Source organism: Eretmochelys imbricata, chromosome 25, assembly GCF_965152235.1.
Source record: "Eretmochelys imbricata isolate rEreImb1 chromosome 25, rEreImb1.hap1, whole genome shotgun sequence".
NCBI lineage: Eukaryota > Metazoa > Chordata > Testudines > Cheloniidae > Eretmochelys > Eretmochelys imbricata.
In genome coordinates this window covers 10824195-10847200 of record NC_135596.1, presented here as the reverse complement: position 1 = coordinate 10847200, position 23006 = coordinate 10824195, and the positions used below count along the sequence as shown (strand labels likewise).

Sequence of the window (23006 nt, the reverse complement as noted above, 5' to 3'; positions counted from 1 at the left end):
TGAAGCAGGCAGGAAGAAGAGTCACAGGCAGGTGAAGGGACTTGGCAAAGGTACTCAGCAAGTCAGTGGCAGATCAAGGAATACCTTTATGCATAAAGTACCTATTGTTCTAGTGGCGGGAGGTAGAACCCAGAAGTCCTGACTGGGAGTAGCTGGATTTTCAGCAGCGGCTGCTGGATGCTGAGCCTGTTTGAAAAATCTGGTCACTTGTTTTAGGTGCTTAAATGGGAGCTGAGCTTTTCTGAAAAAAGCTGCTCCAATGTGTTGCTCATGTGTTCTGGATGGTGATGACCTCCAAGAGCTGACTTGAATCAGGATGATGTGTATCTGCTATATTATGGTCTCATACTCCTGGTGCGTCGTTTCAATGTAGAGCTCCTCGTGTTCCCAGTATATTAATGTTTGCCTTTTCTCAGGTTGCTGGCTGAGTGAGTTCTTCTTGACCGTGCACTTCATGCTTTTCTCTTCTAAGTAAAAGATAAAAATGCAACAACCATCATCAATGATTCTTGTAGAGCCGCTCGCCTATTGTTAGGTAACCAGGTGGTAATACCATGGATGAACTAACAGCTGCATCTCTAATTTCCCCTGTGGATGCATGGCCTATGACCAAAAGCAAACAGTGGTGAAAATTTGGATTTATATCTGGATTCTGAACCCTACCAATGACAAAATGTTTGGAGCTAGAGTTCTTGTCTGAGCCCTTCTCTACTTGTGGGTTTACCCAGATGCAGAGGCTCAGTTTGCTTCTGATTTGGAGGAGCATCTTATGTGGTGGCTTTTCTTGGCCATTGTCAGAAGACAGGATGCTGGGCTAGATGAACTATTGGTCTGACCCTGTATTTCCATTCTTATGTTAAGGGTTTCATAGAGAATGGGATCCATACAATGAAGCCTTTGTGCACAGAAATCTTGCAAAGGAATAACTGTAAATGTCTGGATAGCTGAGCTATCCCAGACCTGTGAACAACTACATAAACATGTTAAAACCAGCATGGAACTTCATTAAGACCCTGGATTACTTGATATTTGAGGAACTCTTAGAGGCTTTGATCTGTGTCCTCTTAACAGATTCTCTGCAGTATTCTGTGCTCAAGGGAGTGGCAAAGTGAAATGTGCTAGAATCACTCAGGTCTCTGCCTGCCAGTCTGACTTGAGGAAAATTCCTTCCTGACGCCAAATATGGCAGTCAGATCCTGAGCACGTGCATGAGACCTACCAGCAAGATACCTTGGAAACAATTCTCTGTAGTAGCTCCGAGTCCTCCCCATATAGTGTCCAGTCTCCGGCTGTTGGAAATATTTGCTAACAGCTGTTGCAAATGGGCAACATGCCATTGTAGGAGACCTCATACCATCCTCTCTCTAAATGTCTTAAGCTCAGTCTTGAAACAAGTTAGATTTTTTTGTCCCCACTATTCCCCTTGGAAGGCTGTTCCAGAACTTCATTCCTCTGATGGTTAGAAACCTTCACCTAAACTTGCTGGCCAATTCACATCCATTTGTTCTTCTGCCAACATTAGCCCTTAACTTAAATAACTCTTCTCCTTCCCTGGTGTTTAGCCCTCATGTATTGCTTATGGGTTTGAACTAGAGTAACCAGTGGACTCTCTGTAACTTGAAGTCTTTAAATCAAGATTTGAGGACTTCAGTAACTCAATTGGAGGTTATGGGCCTATTACAGGAATAGATGGGTGAGGTTCTATGGCCTGTGATTGGCAGGAGGTCAGACTAGACAATCATGATGGTCCCTTCTGGCCTTAAGATCTATCAGTTCATGAGCGCAAAGGCAATGGAGATGAACGTACAAAGATCTATGGTGCAGTACCTTAGGAGCACGTGACACTGGACCATAGCTGTATGGGTAAGAGGCTGAGCAAGGAGAAGCTGGTCCCTTAGTGGGGTGGGGGCAGGAGTTGTGTTATGGGAGCAGTGGGCAGAAGGGGTGTGTATAGGGAGCACACATGAGAGAGAAGACTATTGTATATGGGCAAGGCAAGGTCTGGTGGAGGGAGGGAAAGCAGCTGCATGGCCTTAAGAGCCAGTCAGTGGCCTCGGAGTCTGCAATGTTCAGCTAGGGAAGACCTCTGGGGAGCCCAGCATGAAAGAGCAGCCATCCCGTATGTGCAGCATCTTCCGCAGCATCATATCTGCCCCAGGGGCTGTCCCAGATGCCCCAGGCATGGTCAGATTTGGCAGGCTCCAATGATGGCATAGGAGCCCAAAGCCAGGTAGCCATTCACCCGGCCTGGAGAGGATGTGACAGTTCCTGGTAGTGGCAGAGGCTCTCTCCCATTCTGTCTGTGGCGTAGCTGAACGGGCAAGTGTGGTCGGTTTCTTGGCTGCATTCTGACAAGAGGCAAAAAAGGTTGCCGCTTGCACCTATGCAGGTCTGAGGTCACCACTGATATGAGGGGAAGGATGCAAGAGAGTGGGCTAATGGGAAAAGTGTAAGGGAATTCAGCTCATTAACAGTTGGATCTCATAATGGTCCCCCCTGAAATTTTCACCTGGATGCAAGTTAAGGGCTCTTCACCCCCTAGCAGATATAAGCACAGTGGTAGCTTCCATGTGTAGCCTACTGGATGTATTAGGTTAAGAAATAAGTAGAAATTAGACTTTGGCCTCAATTAGGCTAATACAGAGGAGTATGGGAAATTGAGTTGGCGAGAGCAAAAGTGAGAGAGAAGTTGTAGCTAGTAAGATGAGAAAATTGAAGTTGGCAAGGACATAAGCCAGGGTTATGTTGTGGTTAAAGCTGGTTTTAGCAGGGTTTTTAAATGAGTGTTTTTGAGAATTGTGGCTCTTTTAGGAAAATGCTATCTGTACTGAGAGTATGGGAAAGACGTTGGTGCAGCTGTTGATTTCACTCATGTAACGTAAAGAGGTGGTGGAAATGTAGATATGGTACTCGGTAGGTTTTAATGTTAATTAGTCTTATAATGGGTTAGAAAAAGGAGTGGCTTTGCTAAATTGGAGAGAGCTCCAGTTAACACCAAAAGGGTACCAGTAGGTTACAGGGTTATAAGGCCGTACTTCATTCTGTTAGTGGACTGACCTACCATTCCGTCTTCGAATGGAAGTATAATGGTAGTACCTGCGTAAATGGTAATTGTGCACATTTGCTTAACTACTGCTTCTTTTAAATGAAGTTTGATTCTATCATTCAAAGTATTATCCAGGGTCCTCTACAAAATTATATTGTCTGTAACTGACCTGGAGGCTCAAACCTGAAAACTCAGTTTGGTTGACTGCCTCCTTAGCTTTGACAATATTAATTGGGAACATTTAAAAATCAAGGTGACATGTGGCTCCTCTGATGGTGCTGGGTTGTGTGTGTAGCCCAGCAACAGTTGTCAGTGTGGTGTCGTTTGAACAGGAGGTGTCAGCTACATCAGGCTGTATTTTTCCCTGACCGTTTCTGGGACAGTGCTTGCTGATGATGAGCTTACCCTGCCTGAGAAAGCAAGGAGCGGACTGGACTGAGCGGGAGTTGCTTAAAGCAGTTACTCGCCTTTTTCGCTTTCAAGCGTCCTTCCGAAGAGGAAGACTGTGCTGGCCATCACAGCTGCCAAAGTCAGGATCATCAAGAGCACAGCCCACCAGCGCGTCTGAGGGACAAAACCAGACCAGAACCCTATCACAAGGGCCATCTGAGCACCTTCCATCCCAGCGGGAACCAACAAGAGCTCTGAAAACCAAGCCCTGAGTGTATGTCCTCCATGCTCCCTTCCACAGTGATACAATTTCATCCACAGTGCTTTCCAGGCAATTATTCACTTCTGTGAGGGAGGATGTTGTTACCTCCATTTAACAGGTGTGGAACAGAGGAGAGGCAGGTGAATTGCCCATGGTCACAGGTGAGCCCAGGTCTCAAGCCCCCTATGTTAACTGCTCACTCCCCCAATATTTGTAGATCTACAGACCTAGGCCCAGATCCTAAAAGCGGCCGGACTCCCACTGAAAATCTGGGCCCTAGTCGCTCTGGGGGAGGGAGGAAATGAGGGGGGAAAAAAAATCTCATGCAGCTGCTTACCTTCATCCAGTCTGATACATCCTGCAGCTCAATGAAATCCAAGATGGAATTCTTCACCCTGGCTATGGGCCCATCTTCGTCCACAAGCCGACAGACGTGAAACTTATCGCAGTAGCCCGTCCTGTCCCTGCAGGGCGTGCCTGGGGTCAGCGGGATGTGCGTGCCGTTGAAGTGATGCTGCAGCAGAGCAGAGGATGTACTGGCACATGTGTCCACTTGGCCTAGAGCAGGGGTTTTGAAAAGCACGACTCCAGGGTTCAACCTAGATACGCTTGCCGTTCTGCCGGCTCGTCGTACGCTGGAGCATCGGGGCTGTCTCAGATGCGTACAAATAGATCAGGTTTCAGAGTAACAGCCGTGTTAGTCTGTATTCGCAAAAAGAAAAGGAGTACTTGTGGCACCTTAGAGACTAACCAATTTATTTGAGCATGAGCTTTCGTGAGCTACAGCTCACTTCATCAGATGCATACCGTGGAAACTGCAGCAGACTTTATATATACACAGAGAATATGAAACAATACCTCCTCCCACCCCACTGTCCTGCTGGTAATAGTTTATCTAAAGTAATCTTCAGGTTAGGCCATTTCCAGCACAAATCCAGGTTTTCTCACCCTCCACCCCCCCACACAAATTCACTCTCCTGCTGGTGATAGCCCATCCAAAGTGACAACTCTAAAGAGTTGAGTCACTTTGGATGGGCTATCACCAGCAGGAGAGTGAATTTGTGTGGGGGGGTGGAGGGTGAGAAAACCTGGATTTGTGCTGGAAATGGCCTAACCTGAAGATTACTTTAGATAAGCTATTACCAGCAGGACAGTGGGGTGGGAGGAGGTATTGTTTCATATTCTCTGTGTATATATAAAGTCTGCTGCAGTTTCCACGGTATGCATCTGATGAAGTGAGCTGTAGCTCACAAAAGCTCATGCTCAAATAAATTGGTTAGTCTCTAAGGTGCCACAAGTACTCCTTTTCTTTTTACAAATAGATCAGTGAGCACCCTGGAGAGCTTTAGTCCTGTTATAAAAGGAAGCTTTGGGGTTGCTTTTTTACTTCTCGGTAATAAGGCCATGCTACGGCCAGCAAAGGTTACTGTGTCAGGGCATCCTGCTCTAATACATTCCCCTGAGCTGCTGGCTCTTAAAGTCCACTGATGGCATAGAGCTGGCAACTTTGACCCCAGCCCTTGTCCTCCCTTGACCCTGGCCACTCCTTCTCCTCTCACTCTAGGAAAAAGCCACGCCGGGGCTTTTTTCGGGCAGACAGACAGATTGCATACCTGGCTGCTGGCAGCATACGTGGCATTTCTCCTGCCTGGATGTGCTAACGCAGTCGCATTGCTCCAGGCTGTACTTGACGCAGAGTGATCCGAGGCAGAGCTACAAGGAAAGGAATAAGCGATGGGATTTATGTGGGGGAGGGAGGTTACCCAAGATGAGGGATCTGTCCGGAGCAGAGGGACCCAGACCCTCAGTACTGCTTAGGCACCTAACTCTATTGAAATCAACAGGAGTTAGGCACCTAAATACCCCTTTGAGGATTTGTTCCAGCATGTATTCGCTGAAGGACTGAGCTTTTCATACAAATGGTTGTTCCATTTAATGAGGCAGGAAACAAATATTTCCCCAAGTCCAGTCCAATTGAATCTAATTTCCAGTGGAAGGTACCTGGTTGACTGGATTCCTCTGTTCACCCACAGAACAAGCAGGGCCTCAGCAGCCGCAGAGCAAACCATGAGGGGTGAGAACAGGAATGGCCGTCTGGGATCAGACGCTGGGTCCATCTAGCCCAGTATCTTCCCTGTGGCAGGGGCCAGAACCAGCTACTTCAGAGGAAGGTGCAAGAAACCCAGGAGCAAGCACTTCTGGCAAACCTGCTCACAGGGAATGTTGGTTTCGCACCCACATTAAAGGGTTCGTTTATGCCCTTATGCAGGATGGTTTAAATCCCCCCAACACTTTTGTTGCAGCTCTGGAAATTCCTGCTATGTAAAGGTTCAATCCCCTTTGTGACTTCTACACTCAGCCTGAGAGATCTCTAGTGGCATTGAGTTCTATGGGCTAATTGTGCCTAAAGCGGGGAAAGCTAACATTCCTGCTGCCTGGGCTGGACCGGCCCTGTGGACGATGAAAGGACTGCAGCCTCCAGGCTTGTCAATCATGCACGAACCATGGTTATTGCCCAGCTATTGCTCTGGGTCTTTTCCAGCTCTTAGTTTCTCCAACTGCATCAGGCTCCTGGGGGTGCTTTGGTTAGCTCTGAGGACTAACCCCATTTAAGCAGATCCGTGTCCCCATGCTGCACGGAGTGTAATTGGCTTTGGGAGGGGGAACGGTGCATTCAGCTGTTCGTCCAGAGCAGGTGCTCTCAAAGGTGCAATCCGTCTCCTCATGGCAGAGCTCCCCTTGGAGTTTATAGACACATTCATGGCTGCAGCACAGGCCCTGGCTTGAACTGGAAGAGCGAGAAATAGTACATGTAAACATATGTAAGTACCCAACAATGTTACTTAGCAGCAGGCTATGACCTGAATCATAACAGCGCTAGGCCAGCTCCCATGCTGCTCCTTGCTCTGGCCAGTGCACGAGACCCTTCCAATTCCTTTTTAGGTGGGTTTGGTTAGCAGAGGTGGTATTTGTCTGGGGGTTTGAGCTTGGGGCCCTGGGAGCCAGGACCGCTGGGTTCTATTCCCAGCTCTGCAAGACGAGTGGAGACTGGTGGTTAGAGCAGGGGAGAGGGAGTTGGGGCTCTTGGATTCTCTACCCGATTCTGCAACTGACTCGCTATCAAGTCACTTCAACCCAGACCTTCCAAGGGATTTAGGAACCTAAATTGATTTCAAAGGGAGTTAGATGCCTAAATTTGAGGAGGTGGGCTGTTGTCTCTGCCTCTGTCAAATGGGTCTAATACACAGAGGGGCAGGGATTAAATAACAAATGTTTATAAGGTGCTCTGAGATCTCTGGACGATGGTGCTGTAGAAATGGAAGGCAGTGGCCTCCAGAATTAAATGGGAGAAGAAGCCAAGGCTAGTAGTGTAACTGTACCCACAGCCAGCCTTTCCCCCAGTATTGACTCAGGGAAGGTACAGAGACTGTAAAGGGCTGGGGAGGGGGCAGACGCCTTGGAACAAACCCCAGGGGCTTTGATTGGGCAGGAATTAAACACATCCTATGATTGTTACTCTGCCTCCCTGCCCTGTCTGGCTTGTTCATCTCCACCTGCAGTGCCTTGTAGGCTGGAAGCTCTTTCAGGCAGGAGCTGCCATTTCCTAGATGTTCATGAAGCCACCTGAGCTCTCCCAGGAGAGGATGGTTCTGTGATTTAAGCATCAGGTCTGAAAATGCCTAGACACCATGGAATCACAGGGTCAGATCCCAACATGGGGTCAGATTCATGGTGCCATGTTCCACGAGCTTTATTACGCGGGGGCCTCTTGGACGCTTTTTGTAATTAACACAGCTCACTCCCTGCAGTGCCCAGGGAGGGCAAGAACATGCCCTCAAAATGCACCTTTTAAGTGACTTTTGGTATCTCCAGCAAACTGCCATGGGCGGGATTTTGGAATGACTGTAAAACAAGTGCCCCCTGCAGAGTCTGCATGGACGGGGAAAGAACCATTGATCAGACACTGTAGATCAGTGGTTCTCAACCAGGGGTACGTGTACCCCTAGAGGTGCACAGACGTGTTCCAGGGGGTCCATCAGCTCATCTAGCTATTTGCCTAGTTTTACAACAGGCTACATAAAAAGCACCAGCAAAGTCAGCACAAACTAAAATTTCATACAGACAACGACTTGTTTATACTGCTCTATGTACTATACACTGAAGTGTAAGTACAATATTCATAGTCCACTTGATTTATTTTACAATTATATGGTAAAAATAAGAAAGTCAGCCATTGTTCAGTACCAGTGTGCTGTGACACTTTTGTCTTTTTCTGGCTGATTTTGTCAGCAAGTTGTTTTGTAGTGAGGTGGAACTTGGGGGTACGCGAGACAAATCAGATTCCTGAAAGGGGGACAGACATCTGGAAAGGTGGAAAACCCCTGCTGTAGACACCTACCTGCACTGCACTCCTGGCTTCAGCCTACATCGGATGCCCTCTGGCTCCTTGGCAGCATAGCAGCAAGGGTCAGAGTCATCGTTGCCCACGTCGCACTCCTCCCCTGGATCTACAATTTGATTCCCACAGATGGGGCGGTCAGTTTCTGCCAGGGGAGGAGACAAACAGGGAAAGAGTTGAGGAAGGGACACCATGGTGATGATGGCTCTCTCGAGATGCAGCCCTACCAGGTCAGATCATTGGACCAGCAGGTCTACCAGTGGCAAACCCCTGATGCTTGGTGACAATATCCAATGATGCCTTAAAGTTGTTTTTTACAATGATGTGTATTATGGGAAGGGCAGGGGAAGAGCAGAAATTCTTACCTGGCCCCTGTGTCCCATCTGCTTGTGCCCTGATGTGTGAGCTTTGCTTGACCTTTATTTTGAGCATGTTTTGTCCTTGGTCCTAAAATTACTCAGCCCTTTTATAAAGTCTAGCTGCAGTGGATCCCTCTACGGTTGACAGTGTGTTTGATGGAGTCTTTGCAAGTTTACCAGCTGTCAGTTTCATTGAATAACCCCTTATTCCTGTAATACAGTACTGCTGAAAAGAGAAACTGAAGAATCTTCGTTGGACCCTTCCAAATTTTAAATACCCCAGTCAAGACCTCTCTGAATCCATCTATCTGTCCCTTTGCACATCTCTCTCTTCTTCCCTCCCTCCCATACATGCACATCTGTCTAATCACCATAATATTCTAGTCTGTTCTATTCATGAATCATTACCCCATAGTTGAGTTATCCAGCTGCCTCACCAGGATAAATAATTCTCGTTTTTGCAAATATCTTGCCATCTGCGAGACTTGCCTCCAACTCTGGTGAAGCAAAACCTACCCCTTTATTATAAATTCCTTCCCAGATTAAGAGCTCTTTCAGCCCTGAGCAAAGAACCAGTAAATTATTTGCAATGCATGCAGGGCAGAATTTAAACAATTCAAACACAGCTACCGGGTCTTACCAACGAAGCACCTGTCCTTCTTGGCTCTTAGGATGTTCCCGATGTATTCACTGCTGCAGGGGGAGAATTTGTCATTGTTGTATTGCCATCCGTCTGTGGCGTAGCTGAACATCAGGTAGTTCCCATGCGTGGTGTCGAAGCTGAAACGGGCACATTCTTTACTTTCATCATGCTGAAACAGAAGACCAGACTCTTTGAATACGGGAAGAGAGATCATGCCGATTCTATTGTCTGAACATAAAAACGTGGTTAGAATCTTAGAGACCCTTAGATGTTCATATACAGTACAATCCTTTCATGGTATTAATATGTAATAGAATCATAATAATACAGGGCTATAGCACATTTCATCCCAAATTGTTTCACAGACTTTATACAGAGAGTCAGTGTCATCTAGTGTCTTAGGCTTCAAGAGCCCTGGGCTCCAGTCCTGGCTCTGCCCTCACCTGCTGGGTGACCTTTGGCAAGTCCCTTCCCTGCTCTGTGCCTCAGTTTCCCCTCCCACCCTTTGGCTTGTCTATTTTTAATAAAATCCAAGAAAACACCCCCAAGCCTCTTTCCCAAGCAGAGTTCTGACCCCAAAAAGGGAGAAGAGCCACTGCAAAGTCTGCTAGGGACTTTGCTCTTGTTATTGATTTGACGTGGAAGGTGCTTAGACAGCGGGATAAAACCCTGAGAGAGACAAATTCTTAGACAGTAGGCTCTTCAGAGCAGAGACTGTCTCCTACTAAGGGTATATACAGCACCTAACACAATCAGTCTCTGATCTCAGTTGGGCCCTGTAGCAACACTGCGTTGTCAATATAATTATCTTGCATATTAACAATATATTATTCATAATACAGTGTGTAATGAACAACAACAATAATAAAGCGATGGCACAGGAATGGTTCATGCAACCAAATGCAGCCACCTCTGGGGTAGAACACAGCAGCCCAACACCAGCCAGTTTCATCATCCACCTGCTGCCATTGCTGATATTTGCTCTCTTCAGTCAACTTTTCCAGCATCTCAGGGATCAATGAGGGTCCTGAGGGAGGGCAAAGGCCTGAGGAAGATCCTGCATTCCAGCCCCAGCTAATGCAAAAAGCGCCATGGGTTCTGTAACGCTTACCCCGTGCAGGCAAGAGCTTGGGTTTTAGCGTCTCACCTGGAAGAGCAGCTCATCACAGCACACCAAGTCACAGTGTTGGTCTCATGGAATCTGAGTCCTCTGGTTCAGGGGAGCTAGTTATTGTAAACCCGAGGCCAGCCCCTCAGAATCAGTTACTCTCAGTGCGTCCACACAAGCATAGCTTAGATCAGGAAGGTAAACTCACCCCTCACTACAGTGGCATTGCCAAACTGAGACACAAGCTCGTAACCCGGCAAATCCATCAATGCAACCTCCACGGTTCTTTCACATTACAAATCATAATGAACTAGTACAGAGCCCTGGACTTTGTCAGACAAGCCAATAAGCTACGTCAACAGCCATAGATTAGCAATACAAACCTATCCATTCATGAGCGGAGCTTCAGCCACGCACCTTCCTGGAGGCAGGCTAAAGGTTTTGAACGCTGGCCATTTGGCAGCTTGGCTGTTGCACCCAGTTTCCTCGAAGCAAGAGTTTGAAAAAACTAGGCAACAAGCCCAGGCTGCAAGGTTCGGGGCTGCTCAGAACCCAGGGTTTGTTTCAGACACATTTCCACAACTAAAGTGTATCCCCGTTTAGGGCCTGATCCAAAGTCAATGGAAAGATACCCAGTGACTTTACTGGACTTTGGAACAGCCCTGTGGGAAATGAACGTGGGCCAGTAGCTAAGCTATTGGCATAGGGTCCCTCCAGACCTGGGTTCTATGCCAAATTCCCTGTGTGAGCTTGCATCTGCTCTGTACCTCAGTTTTTCTGCCTGTAGAAAGGGGGTGATGGTGCTGACCTGTGTTTGTAAAGTGCTTTGAGATCCCTGGGAAACGCAACGTATTATTGCAGTTTTCTCCGCCAAGCATCTGGTTTGGCGGTTTGTCAAAGGGGAGGCTTCCAGGCCAACTTCTCCGTTTGCTTTTCAATGTCACGCCCACTCTGCAATGCACCCGCTGTACTCACCGGAGCTCCCAGGCTGTGGCCAAGTTCGTGGGCCAGAGTGATATGGAGAATCCTAGGAGGCAAATATTGGCCATATTTCTGCAGCGTGATCAAGCCAGTGTTCAGAGACACCTCCTTGTCCCGGAATTTCCTGTGCTTGGAACATATTCCCCCCAAGTCACCTGAAACAGAAAGGAAAACTAAACGGTCTTGGTGACGCAAGCCGGGAAAGCAGGGAGCAAAGCACCTGGGTCTGGAAGCTGCTCAGAATGCAGAACTCCTGCCAATTTCAAGCAGGTGTTCTGCGCTTGGACCAGCTACAGGTCTGGGCCTTTGGGATGGTGTAAAAGACAAAGTCTCAGACTGTTGACCTAGCGCGGTAGGGCCCTGTTCATGGTTGGGGGCTTTAGGTACTACATGAATATTAACAGCAGTAGCGGGTTTCAGTTTCCTATCAGTGATGCAGAGAGTGTGCACGTTCCAAGTGCTGCTGGTTTATAACACCTGTCCTTGAACAGAGGTGGTCACAAACCACATGCAGGCAATGCCTTTGTCAGAACTCGCTGCCCAAACTCCAATGCCCCAAGCAACTCGCCCCCAGTAATCAACTCTAGTTAGAGACACGCAGAGCGGAAACTCGCTTGCTATTTGCAACAGCTCCCCCACGTGAACCCACATCACAAAACCAACCACCACCACATTTCTGTAACCACTGCACCCTGAGCACAGGCTAAGGAAAAGAACACTTAAGACTATGTGTAACAGTGCCACCTAGTGACGCCAATAACAACAATGATCCCACTTATCATTGGACAAAACATTATACAGATAACCGAAAAGCTCCTTCTGACCAGCTTGTCCATTAAAAGCAATCCCAAGAACTCCGCTGTAATCCCTGTCAGTGAGGAGGTAGGAGAGACAATAGCTATTCCAGTTGGACTTGGAGTGCAGCATCAGCAGCATTTCTGGGCCGATGAAAGGTGACTCCATAGAACCAGAAGGATTGTTCTCCTGGATTATCTGCAGAATGGACACAGCACAAGCCAGCCAGGCGGTTACTGCCTGCAACGCAGAGCAGGGGAGATTGTTCCGAGTCACATTTCACAGAGGCCGCCCAATGCAACCTGCAGTTGCTACCACCATAAATTAGATTTGACTGCGCACCCTGAGCGTGAAGGACCCCTGACCCATCCAGGCCCCTTCAAATCACCTCGTGTCATGCCAGTTTTCATTCATTCACCCTGCCCGCTAGAAATTTCAATCTGAAATCCATCTGCGCTGGCATTTGAGTTTTGAGACAAACCCAGCCCCAAGCGCCCAACTGACTTACGTCCAGGGTTTTCACTTTGAAGTCGATGTGCCTGATACCATCAAAATTTGCACCTTCGTAAATTGCATTCACGGCTTTTATGTAGCTAGCAATCTGCAGGGGAGACAAATGTTCATATGACCAAAAAACCCCAGCGCTTTTTGTGACTGGAGCGGGACTCAGAAGATCTGGGTTTTATTCCTGACTCTGCTATGGGCCTGCTGGATGACCTCAGGCAGGTCACGTCAACGATCTGTGCCTCGGTTTTCCCCTCTGTAAAATGAAGCTCATGATACTGACGCCCTTTGTGATGCGCTTTCAGATCTGCTGATAAAAGGCACTCGATGAGAGGGAAGGATTATTTTTATTCTCCTCACGTGTGAACTGATGGAAAGCATAAAGAAAAATGCAGGTAGCAGGTCTTATTGTTCTTGCTCTGATGGGAAAAGAAAGGATTCAGCTTTACAGAAGGTTAATCCACAATCGAATGGACATCGCTTTAGGAAAATGCTACAGCAAGCCCCACAGGGCAGTTCCCCTGACAATAATATACCTAAAATATCTTCTTATTTCTAGGGCAGTTGTCCCTAAAGGCCCCATCCATGATCAGGGTCCATTGTGCTAGATGCAGGACACAGCGCTTGTAATCTACATGGGCAAGGGAGACAAAGGAATTATTATTATCCACATTTTACAGGTGGGGACCTGGGACCCGGAGAGATTAAGTGTCTTGCCCTACATCATCCAGGAAGTGATAAAAGAGACAGGAATTGACCGCAGATCTTCTGAGTCCAAATCCAAAAAAAACCTCTCAAGCATAAGTTGATGCTGCTTTGTAGTTTCAGTTGTAGAGCTCACATCTCCAAGACCTGGTCCACACTTAAAAATTAGATCAACCTAGCTAGAGGGCTCAGGGCTGTGAAAAAATTCACTCTCTGAGCACTGTAGTTAGGTTGAACTAACCTCTGCCGTAAACATGGCTAGGTTGACAGAAGAATTCTTCCATCCATCTCTTGGAGAGGTGGATTACCTACATCAATGGGAAAACCCCTTCTGTTGATGTAGGAAGCTGTGCCACTGTAACGTAGACATGGCCTAACCCCTTTCACAGTGTTGGCTATGTACTGTCAAACAGCTGCCAAGTTCCTCCACCAGAGGTGGTTGCATTTCAGTGGTAGGTGAATGGATGGGAGGCGAAGGTGCCATTTAAACACTGTAACATCATTACAATGGTGACGTTTTATACAACAAGACAAGCATTTTAGAAGCATGATATTTGTCAAATTTTCTTTTTGGATTTCACGATGAAAATGAATAAATATTAATTAATTAATTAAAAACACCCAATTTCTTACCTGAGCAATCACTGCTTCAATGGTGCCAAATCTTTGGTAGAACAAGTAGTCAGCTTGAAGGTACAGCAGGCAGGACGTCCTAGAATAATCCAGACTCCTTCTCTTCCTCTCCAAGGTTTCTCCCTTTTCGGCAAGGGTTAAGAAGTGTGTAGAAAGATCCTCAGTTAAAGTCGAACAAAACAGAAGCAACTTCATTTAGGAACATAGGCCCTGATTCAGCAAAGCCAAGGGGATTGATGCGGGTGTATAAAGTCAAGTGTGTGCTTAATGCTCTGCCGAACAGTGATGCTTTGCTAAATCAAAGCCCATGGCACTGACTGAGTGGATCAGACCATTGGTCCATCTAGTTCAGCATCCTGCCTCTGAGAGTGGCCAGAAGTAGCTGGTCCAGAGGAAAGTGCAAGTGGATGTTTATAGACTAGCCTGCCATAGTTTGCTCACAGGGGAAATTCCTTCCTAGGATTCACGTTAACCTTTGCATTCCAGTTCAGTTCATCTGGGTTCCCATCCTGAGACCCGCCTTCCAAACCAACCCAAAACTTCAAAGCCAAGTTCAGCTGAAAGCCACCCACATTTTGGCTGGGGTCCGATGGAAGCCAGAGATTGCTGAGCGGCTGACTGGCAAACCACAATGAAGTGTGTTTCTAGGCTTTCGCCTCCCTCTGCAGCATGGGGCATAGGTCACTTGCTGGGAACATCTGGACATATTCCCACCTAAACAATTCCCTGCCATTGCAGGGGCGTTGGGCAACGGTGCACCTCAGTCTCTCTTGCTCTTTGCCTGTGGTAAACAATAGTTTAGTCTCCTGAGGACTGGGGTGCTTTGATCTAACTAAGGTTACTGGGCTCAGTATAGGGGTATCTGAGTGAAATGTAATGGCCGGTGATATACAGGAGGCCAGACTAGATGTATCTAATGATCCCTTTGGACCTAAAACTCTATGAAACCATGAAATGAAAATCATGAAGCTTGGCCCAGGGTTTTGGAGTTATAATTTGTCTCAAGACTCAGGGATTTTGTTTGCCTGGACTAAACTGAATATGGGCTCGAACAACTGCCTCTCCCCACCCCACCCCTCCATCCTAACTGTCCCAAATAAAGCTATTTCATGTTTTGAAATTTCAATGAACTTTTGAATCGGGGTGAGGAGAAGCAGGGAAAACCTGGTGAGGACATGTTTGCAGTCCCCCCGCAACACACACACTTTTTGTCTCCAGCTTGCAGAAATTTTTTTTTTTATTTCAAATTTCGGACAAAATTGCGAATTTCAAAAATTCACCCCAAAACTTGGGGAAATGTTTCAATTTTTTTTTTTTAAAACCAACCCACTCTTCTCCCAGATGCAGAGGAAGTTCTGAGCTGGACCCCACACTCTCTGCCATGTAATTAGCCTCTTGTCTCTTTCTCACTGGGAACCTACAGACCATACCAGTTAGCTAGGAAAGAGAGCCCCATGGCTCTGAAAAGCTAAGGCCTTAGAATTCCATCATGTCACATTCTACACAGACATTGTATTCACTGAATTCAAAGCAATCAATGCCCCAGGCAGTCTTTTTTTTTTTTTTTTTTTTTGCAGCACAATCATAGTTTGAAATTATTTCCGCTTAAGATGCTTCTCTTCAATTTCACTTCACCTTTAACTTTAGCTCTTGCTGGAAATTCTGCAAGACCTGATGCGTTCTCCGAGTCAAAGAAGCAGAGTCTGGATCTTCTAAAATGGAATAATCTAGAGCAGAAATTCAGATGTTACTCAAAGAAATATCACAAGTTGGCGATACGCAAAATGAGCGACTTCACATCCAAACACCCAGGGGCAATATTGAGATTGCTTGTGGAGGGGGATTGTGCATCAGGACTCCTATTCCCAGCTCTGGGAGGGCAGTGAAGGCCAGTGGCTAACGCAAGGGTGGATTGGGAGTCAGGACTCCTGGGTTCATTCCCAGCTCTGCCACTGACTAGCTGGATGACCGTAGGTGTGTCAGTTCATTTCGCTGTGCTTCAGTTTTCCCATGTGCAAAATGGAACATCATAATGTACCGTTGAAAGGGGATTTACAAGTCTTAATTACTGTATTCAGTGTTTACGAAATCCTTTGAGGTCAAGAGGGGAAAAGCGTTGTTATTGAAGTGCAAAGGGAACAGGCCAAGAGGGCAGGGGAGACTGAAGTGCCGAGAATAGTTTTACTAGGCTCAGTCATGCCAAAGCCCAGTCAAGGACTCACCAATGTCGCTTTCATGGTGGATGAGAGCATGGCCTGGAGACGTCGCATTGCTGACAGATGCGCCGGGAGCCTCCACGTAGTAGGTGCCATTCTTGGTTCTGATAAACCCTTCAAAAAGGCCATTGATGATGGCGCCGTGGCAGAAAGATCCAGGCTCATCTGTTTTTCAGGCATCCAGACATAGACAATGAGAAGGAAGGCTTGACCTGGTTCTCCCCAGTAACTGAAGGGCCTGCCTGGGGTTAATAACTACTGATCAGCTGCTCGTATCTGGGATGGGACTGACCCCTGGATTCCGGGTATAGCTCATCACCAAGGTGTGGTGCAAAATGCAACATTAATCCGGAGCTAATTGCCACGGCTGTTGCAGCAGGGAGGGCATGTAACCCTCTGCCCCTGCCAGTTCTAGCACTCTGAGCTTGCCACAGCGTTCAGGCTCCAGCATCGCTCGTTGCTGGGGAGGGTTTGCCTGCTACGATGGCCACAGGGGATCAAATCAACAGGCTCCCTGTCCTCCAGCCTCCCTGCAACTTTCCCAGCCACTGTTGATCCCAACCTTCCAGGGCGCACCAGACTGAACTCAGCCCCCCCGCTATACTGCTAGTCTGCTGGCTGGCTCCTGGGAATATTGGCAGTGCCCGGCATAATCAAACTGGGTGCCCAAATTGCAGTCAGTAAGGATGGGGGCTGCATTAGTGTCTGTGGAATGACTCTGATGGGGGTTCAGTCCGTGTGCCAGCAGGTAGGTGCCCACAGCACAAAACCACCAGCCCCGCTAGCGGGAAGACCTGAAATAGAAGGGACCCTGGAGACGGAGCTCCCCTCTCCTCCAGGTCAGAGGATCAGGCTGCATGCCCTGCTCTGACTATCCGATCGCAAATTTCATTCTGCAGGGCTGTGTCTAATTTTTACCTTGCAAGACACCAGAGTAAATGAAAGACACATCTGCAGGCTTTGAGGTGGCCTTCCCGGTCACCTCGAAGTCTCTGGCGAAAGCACTCGTGTCCCTGCTTAACCACAGCTTGAACGTCCTGGAAGGTAAGCGAAAAGGTGAAGAAGTCACAGGACTTCAGGGGTCCTGGTCAGTGACTGGAGCTCCCAGGCGTTACCACAGTACAAATGACCAGTACTAATAACACTGTGCATACACTCGGAAACAGAGCAGAACAGGCAAATGTATTCGCTCAGTTCCTGCAACAAAAGTGAAGGTCCCTACGGTACAGATCACCCTGATTTCCGATTATTACTGGGCTGCAACCCGCAGTAACTTTAAGCCAAGTAGGATTTTACCCATATGCATGCACTGTCCACAAAGACATAGAATAACGTTGTGACACTACACCCCATATTCATCCTGGTAATATTATAGGATATGATTCTGGCATAGTTGTGATGCGTTTTGTACAAGATGGGTCATGTCGGGTGTCATTGGAAAAGCTATGATTTGCTGAATATGACTATCCTACTTGTATGTGTGTATCATTTTTGTATCTGAAGTTATGACTATGGATCTGCATTTCAAATGGGCTTAACTCTGGAAAATACCCACAGCCAGCCTTTCAGGTACAACAATGAAGAAGCCAGCCAGTGCTAATGGCTCATCAGCAAAGACAATGGGCTATGGAATAGCTTCACGTTCCCGTGAATGTTTCGGCCAGCCTGTAAGTAATGGCGGCTATAACTCCTCAAGGGCCTGTGACCAGACCACATGACTCTGAACTCCATTCTGGGATGTCAGTATTTTTCCACAAACTGGTCTGGCAACCAAGTTTGAAACAAAGGGTTCCTGTCACATGCTAAAGCTATATAAGGCAGGGAGTGACATCATCGGTCTTTACTCCCCCACAACCGAACACCTAAGAGGAGCTCCAAAAGAAGTGGACTTGGAAAGTGAGTGGAGATCCCAAGCTGCAAAGCAAACGCAGCTTGTCCCTTAAGAATCTGCAAGCCTGCTTGTATCATCAGCCAGGGTGAGAATTTGCTAATTCAAACCCTATCTTTCTAGGATTTTAGGCTTAGTTTGCATTTTTGTTTATTTACTAGGCAATCTGCTTTGATCTGTTTGCTATCACTTAAAATCTATCTTTTTGTAATTAATAAACTTATTTTTTGTTTTAATCTAAACCAGTTCGTTTGGAGTGAAGGGCGTGGGAATCTTAGTTCAAGGGGCTGGAGCTGTTGCATTTCCTCCCCACATTGAGGGAGGGGCGACCTCTATGAGCTTACGCTGTGCAGTTCCCTGGGCAGTGCAAGACGGTAAAATTTTGGGTTTATACTCCAGCCAGGGGTGCGTGGCTGGTCAGAGAGCCTGCATGTAACTGCAGCAGGGTGTGTCCCTGCCTGTGTAAATGCTGGTGGAAGTGTAAGACCGGGAGTGGGTCCAGCAGCTTGTCACAGCAGCACAGTGTATGAGGGAGCTCAGGCTGGTGGGTCAGGGGGGCTCAGTTTCAGGTGGCACCCCGGGGGGAACCCATCACCCACGTACCTCTGATAGGCTTGGAATTCTAGCTGAATGATTTTGTCATGCTCTTCGGTGGCTCTTTTTGCCTTCTGATGCATCGATTCTAAAGCCGCTCTGTCATAAGCCACTTTCTCCCGGTACTTTACGAACGACCTTAAATACTCAACGCTCTTGACTAACAAGGGCGGGAAAAGACATAAAAAATGAATGCAGGTTTTGAAACGAGTAGGTTTGCATTTGCTCTATTACTTGAAGAGGAAGAAATGGTCTGGTGGTTAAAGCACAAGGCTTCCCAGCTGGGAACTCGGGGGGGTGTCTGCACTGCAGCTAGGAGCAAACCTCCCAGCCTGGGTAGACTGACTCGTGCTAGCTCCACTCAAACTAGCATGCTAAAAATAGCCACGTGGACATGGCAGCATGGGTAGACGCTCAGGCTAGCTGCCCACGTCGACGCCTGCCTGACGCCCTGAGTCTGAGCTGGGCTGGCTAGCCTGGGTACAGCTGCCTCTGCCATGGCATCCACACGGCTATTTTCAGCCAGCTAGCACGTGTCCAGCTACCTGGGCTACAAGCCATGCTCCCTTGTGCTGTGTAGACAAACCTGAAGAGGCTTGTGTTCCATTCCTGACTCTGCCAGAGCTTCCGTGTGCGACTTCGTTGCCTCGGTTTCCCCATTTGTAACAGCAGCAGTGCTCGTGAGACTTAAGGGTGACCTCGTCGCGTACAGTGTTAGAGGTGGGTGAGACTTAAATAACCCCCTGAATAAGCCCTCTCCGAGCCCTGCTCCCTCAGCAAAAATCTGCTGGTCTTGGATAAACCTGACTTGCTGGCTCTCCGCAAAGGGCTCGCGACTGCAGTCCCTGCAGAAGCAAAACAGTTCTGCCTGCACAAAGGCTGCAGTGACCTCGCACAAAGGTTCAGCTCAGGTGTGTGGTCCCTGAATGCAATTCTCCCCTTTCCCTCCACAAAGTCCCTGCATTACTCCCTCTCCTCGAAGACCCCAGTACATGGATGGACATGGGTACCCCAGCACACACAGGAACTGGCAGTAGCTCTAGCTACTAAATAAGTAAAGATGGGGGGGGGGGCAACGTTCTTATTTCAGTTGGTTTAAAGAAAACCAGATCAGGAAAATTTAAATCCACTGTTTTCCATGTGGCAGGACAAACCTCGGTTTATAAAATTAAAAGAAACCCGGAGCTAGTGTTAAAAATGGGACTGATTTTTGCCGTTGTTGAAAAGAGCTGTTTGGAGTTATCAGACCCCCTCAGGCACAGAAGCCCCACCCTGCCTGCTCCATGCAGGGGCCTAGACAGGCTGGGAGTGGGAGATAGTCTCTAGCCAGCTACGGTCCTGACATGGCTCCCATGGCTGTAGTGGCTGAGCATCTCACCGTCTTTAATGTATTTATCCTCACAACTCCCCTGTGGGCTAGGGAAATGCTATTGTCCCCAGTTACCAATGGGGAAACTGAGGCACCGACAGACCAGGGCCTAGATTCTCAAAGGGATTTAGGCATCTAAGTCCCATTGAAATCAGTCGAAGTTAGGCAGCTAAATCCCTTGGACTTGCCCAAGGTCACAGAGAGTTTGTGCCGAAGCAGGGAATTGAATCAGGTCTCCTGAGTCATAAACCACCTCACCATCCTTCCTCCCTTCACCCCTATGCTGCTTGTTTCGGAGCTGCCAGAGGCGGCTCTGCTCCCCAGAGTGGGGAGCAGAAACCACTTCTTTCCAGGAATGTGGAGGAGGATGCAGATTTCAGATGGACACAGGGGCTGGTTCCCTGCAGTGCAGAATGGGTGTATAACACTACTGTCCTGGCCTTGCCTACACGAGCAAGTTACATGGGCTTAAGTAGAGGTGTGATTTGAAACTGATTTACCGAAGCCAGTGCAAAGCTCTGTATGGGCTTATTTTGGGTATGGGTGTAAAGCAAACTGAAATTAGAGCATCCACACGGGGGTTGAGCTAATTTAAAAACCAATTGGTGGTAAACCAATGCAGCCATTCTCCGTGTAACATTTTACAAGCACTTTGCACTGGTGCGAATGACAGCACAGGGTGCCAGACAATGGAGAATCCCAGTTCAGTCTTAACACTCAGGGCCCTGACAGTGGGTTCCGCCCCTACTTATCCGGTCAGGAGCTTAGGTGAATAGTCTGGACCAAGTGGTCCAGGTTTCCAGCATGCCTACAAGAAGTTAACTTGGTTGTCGCCTCTTTATTATTCTTCCCTCCATAACATTTGCTACTAATTACTATTTTTACTGCTGAAATATTCACTGCTCCCTCCTTCAGCCCAGCTGGTGAAAAAGGGCTCTGTGACAATCGTCTTGTAAGGAAACCAGCTGTTTATTGGCTCTTACGGATTCTCAGATCAAACGTGCTCCATTTCCTTTCACCTCCGGAGAGGTCTGAGCCTGAGGCTCAGATCCCCAAAGGTATTTAGGCCCCTAACTCCTGTTGAAACCAGTGGGAATTAAGCATTAACACCAGCAACTCCCGCCCAAGTCACACCAGGATCAAGCTACCAGAAGTGAGTGGAAAGCTCGGTGGTTAACATGGAATGCCAGGAGGCAGGACCTCAGCTGGTGACTTCACTAGGGCTACACCAGGTTTCACAAGCTCCGGGTCAGGCCCACTATGTTTCAGATCAGGTGCTTTTTTCATTATCTACAACGGGTTCACTGAAAATCTCTAGGACTGGCCTCAGAAGTCGGTCTCATGAACCGTTAGGAATGTCGAGCTCAATTCTCCTCTTGTGCTACTTTCACACTAGTCTTACATCATGGGCTGCAGAGGCTACTCCGCATTTACACCAAGGCCGGATTGCACTCACGCGCCGTAACTTTGGCAGACTACTTCCCTGCTTGCACAGGAGCCATTATGAGAGCTAACTAAGCAATCCCGACGGGACCTGGCTTGGTTCCTTTGCGAACACGGCAGCCTCTCTGCTGTGAGGAAACAGCATTTGCAGTCACTCCTCACTGCACTTCTCAGATATCAAACCAAGGGAAAAAGGAGCAAAAAATCAGCCTACCTGAGCCGCCACTTTGGGCAATGACCAGGCTGCACAGCGTCAAACTAGCAAAGCACCGAGAAGCAATCATGGCGTTGGCAGAGGTACGGTCCGTTTGAGGCGCGTCAAGCGAAGGGATTCTTCACCCCAGGGCGTAGTTTACAGGGAAATGCATCATCGCTCATGACCCTGCCTGCACAGACTTGCTTAGAAGCGCTGAACAGTTTGCATTCTAGGGGTGAGATTTTTTTCCAAAACAGGCAGGCGGCTGCCCCCGCTCTCCTCCCATTGACTTCACTGGGAGCAAGAGTGAACCTAGCATTGAATTCTCAAAAAACCCTTCAGCGTTGGGCCTTCATTCAGCAGTTTAGGTTTGTCTCCTTTAACGGGAGTTAGAATTGATTTATTTTCCCACTGGGGCTTTTACATACTTCAGCTGATTTCACGTGAGAAGAGGGAAGAGCTAGAGACCGTTGGGAAACTTGTCCTGCTATTGCCAAGGCTGCAGCTGGGTTTGTAGAGAGTAACTCAGCAGTACACGTGGTACACGGCTGCAGCATTCAGTTCATCTGTGTTTTTTTGGGTAGTAAATACAAGTAAAATACCTCTGGTCTATATTTCCAGAAGTGATTCATTGATTTGGGCACCTGAAAGGGCCCCCATTTTCCAAGCGTGGATGCTGCTCACTGTTTGAGAATCAGCCCCCTTTCAAGGTATCGCACATTTGGCTTCTGAAAAACGACATCCCCCCAAATCACTAGAAAAACGTAGGCCCACACAGAATAAGGCAAGAAGACAGTTTGATTATCATAGAATCATAGAATATCAGGGTTGGAAGGGACCTCAGGAGGTCATCTAGTCCAACCCCCTGCTCAAAAGCAGGACCCATACCCAATTAAATCATCCCAGCCAGGGCTTTGTCAAGCCTGACCTTAAAAACTTCTAAGGAAGGGGATTCCACCACCTCCCTAGGTAACCCATTCCAGTGTTTCACCACCCTCCTAGTGAAATAGTTTTTCCTAATATTTAACCTAAACCTAAAGATAGATTCAGGGGAAAGGATATACAGAGATTTAAGCTTTGGGATATTTGCTGTAGTTGTTCAAAACAGCTGCCAGTTCTAACGAGGCTTGATTTCTCAGGATGCAACTGAGTTGACCGCGTTTTGTCGAACAGTTAGTCATTTACAGGCGCTGGGTTGAATGAGGGCTTGTAGGTTATCAAATGCACCTTTAAAATGTCACTGATTTGGTACGAAGTGTTACATGGACTACGGCTGCTATTTTGAAAAGGGATGTATGTATATATACACATTGTTTGCAGTGTTGTTCTAGCCAGTTGGTTCCGGGATATTAGAGAGCCAAGGTGGGTGAGATCAAGATGACCATGTAGCTTGAAAGTTTGTCTCTTTCAGCAACAGACATTGGTCCAGTAAAGAAATATTTCCTCACCTACCTTGTGTGTGTATACGGTCTAAT

General features: G+C 47.7%; 1 protein-coding gene across 1 annotated transcript; it reads right to left on the bottom strand.

Moving 5' to 3' along the window:
* Positions 1–197: 197 nt before the first annotated feature.
* On the bottom strand, positions 198–21619 carry LOC144257497 (disintegrin and metalloproteinase domain-containing protein 10-like). Its single transcript, XM_077805469.1, has 16 exons — positions 21550–21619; positions 18533–18683; positions 16960–17078; positions 16048–16206; positions 15461–15552; positions 13826–13948; positions 12492–12584; positions 12013–12181; positions 11183–11343; positions 9097–9268; positions 8098–8242; positions 6303–6486; positions 5312–5411; positions 4036–4256; positions 3514–3610; positions 198–467 (listed from the first exon to the last, which is right to left on the bottom strand). Exons 1-16 carry the CDS (start codon positions 21617–21619, stop codon positions 331–333), a joined length of 2193 nt encoding a protein of 730 aa, XP_077661595.1. The 3' UTR covers positions 198–330.
* Positions 21620–23006: the final 1387 nt, after the last annotated feature.

Bases quoted from the DNA above. Each gene is read 5' to 3' on its own strand.
- LOC144257497 (XM_077805469.1), bottom strand. From the start codon at position 21,619: ATGATTGCTTCTCGGTGCTTTGCTAGTTTGACGCTGTGCAGCCTGGTC. The intron at 18,684-21,549 runs GTAGGCTGATTT...CGCCCTTGTTAG, and splicing joins TGCCCAAAGTGGCGGCTCAG to TCAAGAGCGTTGAGTATTTA. The intron at 11,344-12,012 runs GTCAGAAGGAGC...TTTCTGTTTCAG, and splicing joins TGCTTTTAATGGACAAGCTG to GTGACTTGGGGGGAATATGT.